Source organism: Lissotriton vulgaris, chromosome 9, assembly GCF_964263255.1.
Source record: "Lissotriton vulgaris chromosome 9, aLisVul1.2, whole genome shotgun sequence".
Lineage (NCBI taxonomy): Eukaryota > Metazoa > Chordata > Amphibia > Caudata > Salamandridae > Lissotriton > Lissotriton vulgaris.
Genome location: NC_141697.1, coordinates 339,000,677 through 339,014,457, shown reverse-complemented (window position 1 = coordinate 339,014,457; position 13,781 = coordinate 339,000,677). Strand labels below are relative to the sequence as shown.

Genomic DNA, 13,781 nt, shown 5'->3' with positions numbered 1-13,781 from the left:
GGCTCACATTCCGGCGACAGAGCAGCAGCTGCTGCTAATAAAACAAAGTGAAATGACTAAAGTCGCACACATCGTTTGCTTGCTTTAGGCGTCAGGCAGTGTGCACTGTTTTTTCGCTTTATGTTAATTGGATGCTATTTATTTCTGTGCATGTGCAGTTTCAATTAGTCACATGTAATGTTTGCCCCTTTTTTGCCAGCTTTTGTGATTGTACCTGGAAATCGGCCCTTGTTAAGCATGGGCGAATTTTGCGAATCTCGCGTTCGCGAATTTTGCGGATTTGCGAACTCGCAATCCGCAAAATCCGCGAATTCCCGCGAATTTGCGGATTTTTTTTTTGTGTTCGCGCGTGTTTCTGCCAGTTCGCGAGGGTTTTTACAATTTCGCAATTTGCGAACTTACCTGTCGGGTCGCAAGTTTTGCGAACTTGTTGTTTCTACGTGTCCAGCCTGTTTGGGACACTCTTCTTCATCACTGCCACTCTCTGACACCACTGCCACTCTCTGACTACTCATGCCACCCTCTGGCCCACCCATGCCACCCTCTGTTTCATCACCACACCCTCTGGTTGTCCAGTGTACATTATTTTCGGCAAAGCAAAGCACACCTTCCCTGCCTCAAGTGACCTGAATTAATTTGGGGCTGATTAATGTGTCACAGAATATTTTTTTAGCTGGCACCTGCTTCCTTAGTGCTTCCTGATTAGTGATCTTTTGCACTTGCTAAGTGCTTTCATTGTTGCAAAATTAGTTACAACACCTGCCCTGCCCCAACTGACAATAATGAATTAGGGGCTGATTAATGGATTTTAACTTCCAGCCTGGCTCCTGCTTGTCTCCCTTAGCTGTAATTCAGGACCTTTGTGGCATATGTGTAACTATTCTGAGGTTCAGAGCAGGGTCACATAATAGTTGCAACTGGCAACTGAACTCTGGAGGGGCCCCTCAGGAAGCACTACAGGAAATGGCTACTAATGATGAGCCTGAACTTTTGAACCTGGTAAGTAGTTTCAGTTTTGCTAAGATCGTATTTCTGCAATTTAGCACTTACTCGCGGGGTGCGAAGTTGTACTGGCAAGCCGCGAACTCACGCGAACAGTGCGAGCAAGCCATAAAATCCGCTGCTCGCGGATTTGCGGATTTTGCGGGAGATTCGCGGATCTCGCGGATTGCGAATTTACCGAAAATCCGCAAAATCAGCGAGCGAAACGGATTTTCCGCCCATGCTTAGCCCTTGTGTGTCACCGGTGACAACTTTGCGAATTGGAGCCTACAGTTATTTTTTTTTAAGATTGATGATAAAAAATTTGCGAGCCAGCGGAGGGAGGGGGCGGAACAAGCGGAATAGAGAGGACATTGAATAGCAGACATTAGGTATTGGATACTGTGAACTCAGCCAGCTGTATAGAATGCATTGACACAGTCATTAGACCAATGACACAGGGCAGGGGAATCGCCTCTGCGATAGGGGCAGACGCAGGGACTGTCATTACATTGGCAAATACAGGGATAGTGGAAATAGGGGCACTGGTAGAGAAGGGACCCAGACGCAGGAAGATATCTTAGATTCGGACACTTACGTCATAGTGTCAGGCACGAGGGCAGGAAGCCTTGAATATGAGGGCAGGGAAATCCATGGGTAAAGGTGCACAGACGCACCAACACGAGTCAAGTATGCTTAGGTTTGTTTCATTATTAATTAGAAGTCTAGTGGAAGAAGGCTATTGAAAAGCAAGCATTGGAAATGCAACAGGTCTAGCATTTATTGCACTATTCAAATATAATTACTCCACTGCAAATAAAACAACAAAAGTTAAAAACAGTAAATTTCAACACCAAGAGCTCTAACTTTCACAAAGGCCAGACCTATTGCATTGCAAATGCTTGTTCTTTCATGACACAGGCAGCATTAGTGCATTTAAGTCTGATACCCGTGCACCTTGGAATGTGTGTGTGTGCACGCGAGGGCTCGATTCATGAGCTCAGCGCTTTTTACAGATGAGGCATTCTTAAAAGTGAATGTTTAGTCTTGAAATGGCAGTGGCCTCCAGTTTAAGATTTCCCGGACATTCGGCCCAGCATGGTAGCGCTCCTCATGGAGTCAAAACCTGTGGGGGGAGTGGGAGGATATCTAGCGGAAGCCTGTGCTGTCACTAACTTAATTATCTTTCAAAATTTCTGAGGAATAGAGCTGGGTAACTCTGAAGCCACAAACTGATTGATTGGATGAACCCTGACCAGAGTAACGGCAATTCCTGAAGGCCCAGGCCCCCAGGAATTGGCGCTGCTGCACACCGGTGTTAAATGATAGGACAAGACATATCCTTCCTAAACTAGCCACTTGCTCGCCTGTTGTGTGTATGGGGGTGAAGTGGCAGTGTCCTGTCATGGTGAGAACAGGCCGTGCTGAGTACCTTTAACAAATGCAAAAAGAACTATTGATGGACAGAATGCAGATCAATGTCATACATTCACCCCAGTACAGAGATCTGGGCCTAAATCCATCATTTTTTAGCTCACCGTGCCATTCCAGTTTGGACCCAGCCATATGCAAATCAGTCTTGACCCTGCGCCCAATGGGAACAGTCCAGCCCGAACTGCCAGGCCAGTTCCTACCTGGACTGGAAGCAAGCATCACAGGACCTGGTCTAAACTGGGGTGGCATGGTGAGCAAAAGAATGATGGATGTAACCCAGATCTCTTGACTGGGGGTGAATGTTTTGATTTGTTCTGCATACCGTCCATCAATTGTGTGTCTTTTAAGTACCTTTAACAGGCGCAAGGCTCTCACGATGACTTAAATCTACAGCAGTACTGTAAAGTCTGCAGAGAGGAGCATCATCTCTGTCACTTTGCTGGCCTGCCAGCACTCTCCGACAGGGCCGGACTGGGAACCAAAACCGGCCCTGGCAAAGTGCTCGGCCAGCCCCCCGCCCGAGGGGTTGGGGGTGCGGCCGAGCTGTTAACCAGGGCCGGTCTAGGCTGATTTTGCAGCTATGCTGCAAAAACGCCCCTGTAACAAAAACGGCCCCCAGGGGCACAAAATCGGCCCCCACCCTCGCGGCCTACCGGGGAAATGCCCGGTGCTCGCTATGACCAGTACGGCCTGACTCCTGCCTCCAGATGACAGCAACACTGTCTGAGCAGATGTCTGCAGCCAGTGACTGTGACTCCACATACAGGTCAGCTACAGTGGCAGTACAAAGCAGCAGGCGTTACTTTCCCAGGACTGTGAGACCTGGTAAAACAAAGATTACATTGGGGATTAATATTGCTGCTGATGAGAGGTCAGAGTTTTGTCTTCTGGCAGTTTTGAATTTCGCCATAAAGAAACGCAGAGGGTTAATGTGCTCCTGCAAAGAACGTGTTCCATCATATAACAGAACTGTATTTTATGTGGATAGGCATTGTGTTACTGCTTTTGTCACAAGGATCCCTTTGTTACTTGTGGTTCAACCACCCTGGCGCAGAGGTGAGGGATTGAAGCGTTGAAGGGTGATGTGTATTTATAAATAATAGGTTTAAAATCACCTGCAACAGAGTTCCTTAGAGTTTCTCGTTGATCAAATGGGAGTACATTTCGGGACTTTAATGCTTGATTTTAGTCGCAAGAAAGTGTCACTCTGTGGTTGAATGTCACTCATAATTATATTGACATTGTAAAATGTCACACATAAGCAATCGAAAACCTTGGCAGCTATGGGAATGCTGAAGAAGATTGACAGTCTGATGAAGTGATCTGGGAGTGCTGTGCTACTGAACCATTTTTATTCATGTGTTTCCTTATTTGTAATGTGCCCTTCCTTTTGTTCCAAACCATATCACCTGCAGGGCGCAGGTATTGCAAACCATTTTGCAAAAGCCTGTTTTTTCATAGACGTTCGTGCTGGCGTCTAATGAATCAACCCCGTTGAATTTACAGGAACCCTCTGCCCTTTCTGCTCGGTATGTGCATTACAACACACTGGAGGACATTAGGCAATCCGAGATGAGGACAATAAAGGCGCGGGGAAACCCTATAACGCCAAAGTTGACTGAGTCCACTTCCTTATGGCCGGCCCTGCCCGCCTCTTGGCATGTGGCCCATTTTAGAATAAAGCTGAACAGCTGTCAGACCTGCCTTACCATATGACCTGAAGCCCTGCTGTTTTTGTGTGCATTCTGGGCTCGTGCTAAAAAGTCACCCATGTGGCTCTCAGCAATTCTGTTCGGATTGATCCCCGCCTGTGCTTGAATGGCCTACAGGGTCGCTGAAGCGCTTTATAAGCTCCACTCATTCATTAATTCATTAATTCATTCACTGAGTATATGATTTTGAAGGCCATACCCAGCAATGGTGGTATTTATTTATCCATGGGCTAGAGGTTTGACACAGGTAGGCTCACATATGTGACTGAGAAGCATTGTTAGTGCTTAGTTCAAAAGCCATCAGATGGGTCCTCTGAAAGTCATCCAAAAATCACCTCTTACTTTATTAGACATCAGTGGTGAAGTCCTTATGATTCAAAGTGTCATTCGCAAAACTACTGACACATATATTCAGATTACAGGAGTAAATCGCAGTTTTTTTTTATAAGTGGGAAGCCTATTTTGCAATGTTCAGAAATCGTATTTACACTCAGAACAGGTTCTACTCGCACATAATATCAGCCAAATATGGTATTAAATCTTCTCCTGGAAGGGAAAGTGGGCGTTCCATGGCAGGGAGGCCCTGGAGAGGTTGTGCACACCCACATGCTTGGGAGGTGGTGGGAATTCAAAATTTCTCTGAGCGCATTCCCACATACAAATTTCTTTGAAATTCACAAATGTTTCCAAGGTACTTCCAGAAGCACTCTTAAAACTTTTGTAATTTCAAACAACTGAGTACATCTGCACCAAAGAGCAGGTCTAAGCCTAAATATGCACTTTTTCCATAATTATTTTATTTAGTTTTTAATTTGATTCGGGCCCATTGTCCTTTAAACCAGTTTCTCCCCTTGCCATCAATGAACCATAGTCAGGGCCCCTGGAATTATGTGATTTTAGTTTTTTTTGCATCATTATAGATTTGCCTCGTTTGCCACATAATGCATTATCTGCTGCTTAATCTGCAGATTTTACTCCCAAAAATTGTTCTAGCTCAAATGGATCAAACGTTACTAAAAACGTGGCGACATGTGTTTGCGTACAGTGAAAGGCCCTTCACAAAGGTTAACTTGTAATCTTTCAGTTGCTTATTTCTCTATCTGGTTGTTTAACTGGTACTAATGAGGTGAAATCTTTGCCAAGACAATTTAACCATGTGTGAAAATTGCAAAAACAATGACGTACTACTATCAAAAAAGTGCTGTGTTATGCTGCATAATTTGCCTTTTCCTGCCACATAACTTACTTCACGCTGAAACATAATTTGGTGCCCCTTTGCCGCATAATTCCAGTAGCCCTGCATCTAATGCAAATCGAAGGGTAATGGCCTTTTGGTGTGCCACACATTGAAATTTATGATGAAAAGCAAATCTCTAGATACTTAACCATTTTTTCCAATAGGAATTGATGATTAATCCTTCTGTCATAAACGTTTTCCTTTAACAGTGCTTATTATGTTAAAAAACACACAAGGTCAAAGTCCAAAGTTTTTCTTGGCGCCTGCTGCTGATGTGGCATAATATTGGGGTTGTGGAATACCAAGGCTGCCCAGTCTCTATTCCACCTCCATCCTCTTCCTTCCTTCAACCAAAGTCTCCCCGTCTCTCTGTCTCACTCTTAAACGTTCTTTCTAACGTCAAATGTATATCTTTACTCTTTTACTATTTTCTATTCTTCGTTCTGTCTTCTGTTTCTGCATTTTCTCTCTGTTGCTCTGGGCTAAAGCCTGAACATGAAAAATAAGTCTCAGTGGAGGCCTCGACCTGCAACCACTGGCACAAATTAGACACTGCCCCGTAGTAGTCAATGCAAGTCAGTGAATGGAGAAACCCGGCCATATCCTTCTAGGAGCCTGCTGGGAATAGATGTCCATCGTGTAATATGTGGCTTCAGTTGGGGGAGGAAGAAACTGTTGGGTTAGCTTGCAAATACTCAGGGATAGCAGGACTTATAATAGCACCCAACGAGTTTGGGTGCGATCTGGATATATGTAGCTCACTCTGTGTCCCTCTTGCAACTATGAACCCTGTTTGACCTAGCACACCATAGCATATCACAAGTTAGTGTGCGATAGCTTTGCATAGCACAAATTGCATGGCAAAATACTGTCCAGCATACAATGCCCTTGAGTGACACACACCCTAACCTCCCATACTCATTGGCAAGAAGTTGTGCCTGAATTGTTTACTATTTCAAGGTAGAACATATTAAATTATTTTGAATTCACAAGTGAACAACTTTATTTTTTCCTGTGCAGTTTGTGATTTAAGAACCCAGAGAGTCATCCCTTCCCCAGAGCTGAGCAGTTCTATGTTAGACCTGGCAACTCCACAGAAAAACATTCAGGTAAGTTTCTGATATGTTACCAGACACAACCAAGAGTAATCTTTTACTGATGCAAAGCGGTGATGTTTCCAATGCCAATAAATATTTAAATTCTATGCATTGGGGAACCTGGTGCTTTATACATGGACACATAATGTTAAAGGCCTCTTTATTGTTTCTTTTTTCATTTCTTTCTATATTGTTAGTTCTCTAGTATTGGGGTGTCTTTCATAGATTCACATGCAGTTTCAGTTTATAAACTTTATTCGATTGTTTAAAAAACATCATAAAAGTATACAATTAAAACATTGCACATTCAAGAATACATTCAAGAAAATACAGCGCGGGGGGGGGGTGTACATATCATATGGTTGGGCAAGAAAATTTTAGGTTAAAATGTAAGAATTACTGTACATAAATTTAAGGAAAAACCATACTTAATCTTGCTGAGATAGATTTCAAAATAAAAGTGGCAGTAAAGAAACATAAATCTGGGCTCGCAAGTGAGAATAATACCCTCATTGCATTTCCTGTGGTATACGTAGAATATTTCAAAAACATAGGTTTAAGATAGCAAATACGCTGGGCTTTGTACAAAGGACAGAGTAAGAGAAAGTGCGGTGTGCTTTGTTTAGTTAAACCATCACACGGACAAGGGGTAACCGAGTGACATTTCATTGTGGGGAAGGCAACCAGGTTATGTGCTATGCCTAGTCTCAGTCTTGAAAGTACAAATTGATGAGACTGTCTATGTATAACATTAAGGTAAATGGGTATACCAGGTCTGTCTTCTTAGAAAAGAAAAGAATAGTAGAAAACATGGGTAGAATACTCTTTAGTTGCAATTTTCCGCAGATCAGATTTGACCCGCAAATATTCATTTTTGACTTCCTGTTTGGTCAGAGAATTCATACAAATAGGGTCATTACACACATCCATATCAAGCAGATCCTTAACAGTTGAAATCACATATTTTAACCAAGGAATATTGGAAACTTTTTCCAGAAGTAAACAGTCCTTAATGATGTCTTTGGTAAAGGCAGTTTCCGTCTTGGTGAAAATGGATTTCCAGACCATCAGTGGCCTTAGTCCGGTTAGATCCGATAAGTAGTCCAGATCTAGTTCCATGTGTGTTAAAACAGTGGAAGCCGAAGATGGAAGGCAGAGCAACCGTTTGAGGAACATGTTTTCCATAATTTGCAGGGCCCTTACGTTACAATGTCCCCAAACCCCAGAACCGTACAATGCTACCGAAGTACATCTGTGCTTGTAAATATTCAACATATCTACAATACGGCGGCTTCCCACTTTAGAGGCAAAGCGGAAGACGCCTAGGGATGCTTTCCCCATTCTAGCTTTAACATTTGTCTGCTCTGGAGCCCAAGAACCTCTGTTATTAAAAGTAACGCCCAGATAACAGAAATTGGCCACAGTCTCAATACGGTTTTCCTTAAAACAAAAGGGTTTAAGATGTTTTGACTTTTTGCCACACACCATAGCAAAGGTTTTGGAATTATTGATTTTAAGTTTCTTCCTCTGAATAAAATCATAAAACCCATTCATCAGTTTTTGGAGACCTATAGGGGTCCTGGAAAGTAAAACAGTGTCATAGATTCACATGCTTGAATATTCCCCGTCGTCGAAGTGGGAGTCCCACTGTAAATAAAGTAGCAATAACATACTAAATATATATATATATAAACATATATACTCATATATAATCAGAAGAAAAACCTGAAATATGTAAAAAAAAGAGACAATAATTGCCTACCCAAAATTCTACATAGGAATGCATGGGAATGGAAAAGACCTAATGCGGCCTATCCCTGTCATTATGTTGGTCCAAACTACAGCCAATCAGGCGACAGCAGCCCTCTAGAACCTTCTCCTCAGAGCTCAACACCTCAGATTTTCTACCGCACGTCGTGTGTAAGGTAGTCTCCCTGAGCTCTGCTCAGTTTTCTCTTCTCTTCAGGTTTTTTCCTGTTCTCTACAATGTCTACTAGTAAGAAGTCTCTTTTTAGAGCCTGTTCATCCTGTGGAAAGCTAAGACTTTTTCATGAGGACCCACACAGTAAGTGTATTTACTGTCTTTACCCTGACCATGAGGTGGGAAGCTTTAAGTTCTGTAGAACTTTCTCCACAAAGAATTTAAAGGACAGAGAAGGCCGTTTACTACTCTGGCTTCAGAGGCTAAAGGATAAAGACAATGTACTTTCTGATGCTGAAAGTCTAATTTCCGGTCATTCTAAAGCAGCTTCTAAGCGTGGTAGTGTTCAGGAGGTGCCTTCTCCATTTTTGAAAAAGAAGAGGATGTCTCTCTCCTTGACCCCTGCAGTGTCTTCACCACATCCTACCACTTCTGGGCCCACAAGACCTGGCTCTCAGGCTCCTTCTGCTTCTACTTCCAGTTTTTCTGTGAAGAAAAATGATTTTCCGTCGACGACGGTGGCTCCGTCGACGAGAATGGCTATCTCTGGATCAAAGTCGACGACGACCGTCATGACGACGCTTGCTTCTGGATCATCGTCAGCCCCTTCGTCGACGTCATCGTCGTCGATGAGGGTCATTCTCAGTTCGAAGACTGTGTCATCAATTATCCCAATTTCGTCCTCGTCGACGAAGAAACCTCTGTCATCGACAGTTCGATCGTCGACGACGAAAGGCTTGAAGATGTTGATTTCGTCGACGCCTTCGACGACGAGTGGTCCGTCGACGGGTGTCCCGTCGACGAGTGTTTCGTCTTCTTCTATCCCGTCGACGGCTGCCCCGTCGACGACTGTTTCGTCGACGAAAAAGTTAAAGCTGAAAGTCCCGTCGACAGCTACGTCAATGAAGGTTCCGTCGACGGCACCACTGCTGACGACGTCCCCGTCGACGATGTCCTCATTGATGACGGTTTCGATGACAGTTTCCACAAAAAAGACCACGAAATCCATTGCACCGTTGATGGCTCCATCGACGGATGGATTGCCTTCGATGTCAAGGTCGCAAGATGCAGTTTCAATGACAACTTCTTCATTTGCATCACTACCTTTGTTGCCGCTGTCTTCCAGCAAATCGGACCAGTTTGCAACTTTTACAGAAGGGGGAATGACTCTTCCACCCTCTCCTTTGTTTGCTGCGGACTCGGATCAGGAGAGCGGATCAGCGGATCTTAGCGCTGCCGCGCCGCCCAACACACACGCCATTCCCGGCCACGAGAGAGGCCACGCCCCTTTTTAGGCCACGCCCTTCCACCCTCCCCCTTTTCTAGCATATAATATGTGTATCCACCGGAAGCGCAGCAGACGAGCGCAGCGGGAGCGCCTAAGGCAAGCCCGTCTGCGCCCGTCCGCGCCAGGACGGGCCCAAGGGCACACCAGGCTGGCCAAGTTATCACATATACAGCTCAATCCCTCAGGGACCTACAAAACACCGTCACCACCCCTTCCCCAACGACCCTTCGTCGCATATCCGCTGTTGGCCTCATGCGCCCCGACCAAATCCATCCCGGCAGTTGCGCTCCTTCAGCTACGCCAACTGGCAACTCCACGTCCATTAGGATCTTATATCTGAACACTCGTTCACTAGTGAAACACGCCGAGGACATTTTCGTATTGCTATCTAACTCTAACCCAGACTTGCTCTTGCTCACAGAAACCTGGCTAACTTCAGAGTCCCTTCCTGACATACTGGCTGCCCTCCCCCTTGACTATTATATCCTTCACACCGACCGCCCTGATGACCGGCCCGGCGGTGGGGTGGCAGCCATTATATCTAAACGCCTGATATCTATCTCCTCTCACTCTCTCCCCCTCCCTGAGGTGGAGAACCTACTCTTCAGTGTGCAAACTGACACCGGGCCTCTCACTCTCCTCCTTCTATACCGACCCCCCCACTCAATGCCCTCTTTTTCTTCCACTATAAGCGAACAACTGTCCTCTCTGTTAACAATACACTCCTGTTTCGCTATGTTTGGCGATTTAAACTATTGGTTCAATGACACCAACGCTGGAACCCATGCCACTGAGCTCTTCGACACCCTCACTAATCTGAATCTCATTCAACATGTCTCCCAACCCACCCATATCAAGGGACATATCTTGGACCACATCTGGTCCTGCAACCTGGCCCTGTCCCCACCAGACATATCCCCCTGTGTCTGGTCAGACCACCACTTGGTGGATACCACCATAACAGTGGCCGGGCAGATCCCTGCCCCTCTGATGGCCGGTGGCTTGTCACGGAAATGGAGCACCTACGATGCTCAGGGCTTTCTCACTGCTCTTGCCGACTCTCGCATAGGTCCTCATCCCTCCGATGATATCGACGAATTAGAACAAAACCTAGGTTCCTGGCTAGAATCGGCCAGCGATCTAGTCGCCCCCTTAGTCAAATTCCCCTGCACCAGGCACCGCAACTCTCATAGGTGGTTTTCGGATGATCTCAAAGCCCACAAATTGAAAACGCGTCAGTTGGAACGCACTTGGAGACGCAATTACTCAGACCTAGCCAGACAATCCTATCTGACCGCACGCAAAGACTACAAGGCAGCCATCAGATCGGCTAAGATAGATCACTTTTCTAATAGGATTTTATCGGCAGTAGACCAATCCAAGGAGGTGTTCAGAGTTCTGAATGAGCTAACCACTGATGATAGAAGCCTCCCGACTCAGACCCCTACTCAGGAGGCCTGCGATACTCTAAACTCGTTCTTTCTGGAAAAGATCATAAAAATTAAAATGTCCATTCCCCCCCCTCCCCAGTCATCCCCACCGGATATTTCCTCTACAAACCGCCTGACCCTTTCCACCCTTCCGGCTCTGGATTTCACCTCCCTAGCGGAACTTGCCACCCGTGTTGAATCTGGCTCCCCCAACGACTGTTGTCCACCATCCGTTCTGCGGAATGTATGTCTCAACCTACCTGACGATATTCTAAATTTACTTAACAGATCCCTTTGCAGTGGCGTCTTTCCTACCTCTTTCAAGGAGGCCATCTTACTACCCCTCCTTAAAAAACCTGGCGCCGACCCTGCAGAGCCGTCAAACTATCGTCCCATTTCCCTCCTTCCCTACTTTTCCAAACTTTTGGAGGCCCATGTTACTCGGTGCTTGTCAAACTTCATTGAATCCTCCTGCCATCTGGAGCCTAATCAGGCGGGCTTCCGACCCGCCCACTCTACAGAGGCTGTCATCCTGGCAGTCCTTGACACACTCAGAAGCAATGCGGACGTTGGACGCCATCAGGCCCTCGTCCTGCTGGATTTGTCGGCCGCGTTCAACACGGTGGATCACAACATCCTCCTCCACCGTGTCGAGCAGGCGGGCATACAAGGCCCAGCTCATGAGTGGATCAAGTCCTTCCTTACTGGAAGAACACAGGCGGTCCGCATGGGTCCTTACACTGCCAACAAGTCCCCCACCTCCTGTGATGTCCCCCAGGGCTCCTCCCTCTCCCCGCTCTTTTTCAATTTATATCTTCGGCCACTTATCCAATCTCTTCTGAAATGGGATATCACAGTCTTTAACTACGCCGACGACTTGCAACTCATCCTCCCCCTCAACTCACCTCATGCCATCAAAACGTTTCACGAAGTTATGATTCACATCCAACTCTGGATGAACCAGAATCAATTAAAACTAAACCCCGGCAAGACTGAGCTCCTCCTCCCTGGACTCAGCCATGCCCTTTGGGGCCCATATTACTGGCCTCCAGAGCTCGGCTCTCCCCCCATTTCAGCTAAAACTGTAAAAAGTCTGGGCATAACCATTGACGCCGAACTTACTCTCAAAGCCCAAGTTGGAGCCGTAGTATCCTCCTGTATGTACCAACTTCGGAGGACTCGCAAAGTCCGTCATCTTCTCCCCCCCGAAGCACTCACTCAAACTGTCACCTCACTTGTGCTTTCCCGTCTGGACTTTTCCAACGCATCTACCACATCGCTGCACTCGCGCTGATACTAGCACAGAGTATTTTAATGCTGCCTGTTTTTTGTATTTAGGTTCGTTTTTCTGTTTGATTTTTCCCTGTTTTTAGCCTGCTTGCCTGTAGCCTGCGCCCCTCTCTCCCCTTACCTGCATTTAAAAAACGGCATTTTCTGCCTGCCAAGCACCACCATTTCGGTGGGTCCGGGTCCTGGGGGTCATTTTGGGCGCCATCTTTGTTTGGGACACCTCAGCCAGCGGCGGCCGCCATCTTGGAGCGGACTCGCACGCTCAGGGCTGATTGGAGAGCCTATTTAAGGCGGGCTTTGGCGCGGTGCTGGTCAGACCATCTACCACATCGCTGCACTCGCGCTGATACTAGCACAGAGTATTTTAATGCTGCCTGGTTTTTGTATTTAGGTTCGTTTTTCTGTTTGATTTTTCCCTGTTTTTAGCCTGCTTGCCTGTAGCCTGCGCCCCTCTCTCCCCTTACCTGCATTTAAAAAACGGCATTTTCTGCCTGCCAAGCACCACCATTTCGGTGGGTCCGGGTCCTGGGGGTCATTTTGGGCGCCATCTTTGTTTGGGACACCTCAGCCAGCGGCGGCCGCCATCTTGGAGCGGACTCGCACGCTCAGGGCTGATTGGAGAGCCTATTTAAAGTCGCTCCCTCACGCGCAGCGTGACGCGCAGGTGGACGCCTTCGCTTAGCCTGAGTCGTGCCGGAGTCCTGCCCGTCTGCGCCCGTCAGCGTCCCGGAGGCGACGGGGCGGCGGGGGACGCTGGTCCGGTGACACACTGGCTGAGATGATCTGTTATACCTCTGCGATGTTGCGGGATTTGCGGGGCCTCTCTAGCTCCTGCCGTTCCGTTTTCCCGGGGCGATTTAAGGGTAAACGCCGTTGTCCGTGTTGTGGCTGGACGCCTTTCTGGACCCATGTTAATGTTCCTCGCCCTGCAGGCTGGCGCACAGCATCTTTGTTTGCTGCTGAATACAAGGTCGGTAGGCTACCATGCCCTGCATATTTACGATCTCCTTGTTAGGGAAAATCCCCTTTGCCTGCTACTTACCGAAACCTGGTTGGGAGAGGCTTCCAATCCGGATGTCTTCTCAGCCATTCCTCCGGCGTACAATATCTTCCGGCAGGATAGAGTGAAGGGTAGAGGCGGGGGGTGGCGGTAGTGGTGAAAAAGAGCGTTTCCTGCTCAGTTCTTCCTCTTAATTCCATCGGGAGCGCTGAGTCGCTCGCCTTCACGCTCAGACTGTCCCCGGGCCAGGCCCTGAAGGGGTTGTTGGTCTACAGGCCACCAGGCCCTTTGGGTTCCTTCCTGGAAGATCTGTAGACAGCTGTCTCTGAGTTGGTGCTGACCTCACAGCACTGCGTCATGGCTGGTGATTTCAACTTCCACCTTGACGTAG

General features: G+C 46.9%; 1 protein-coding gene across 1 annotated transcript in view; it reads left to right on the top strand.

Annotated features, from left to right (window-relative positions):
- The window catches only part of TC2N (tandem C2 domains, nuclear), a 221,012-nt gene that overhangs the window by 100,571 nt on the left and 106,660 nt on the right, over positions 1–13,781 (top strand). Inside the window, exon 5 of the mRNA XM_086937679.1 lies at positions 6,385–6,473. Within this exon, the coding sequence (XP_086793805.1) occupies positions 6,385–6,473 (89 nt within the window). The remainder of the gene's footprint in view (positions 1–6,384; positions 6,474–13,781) is intronic.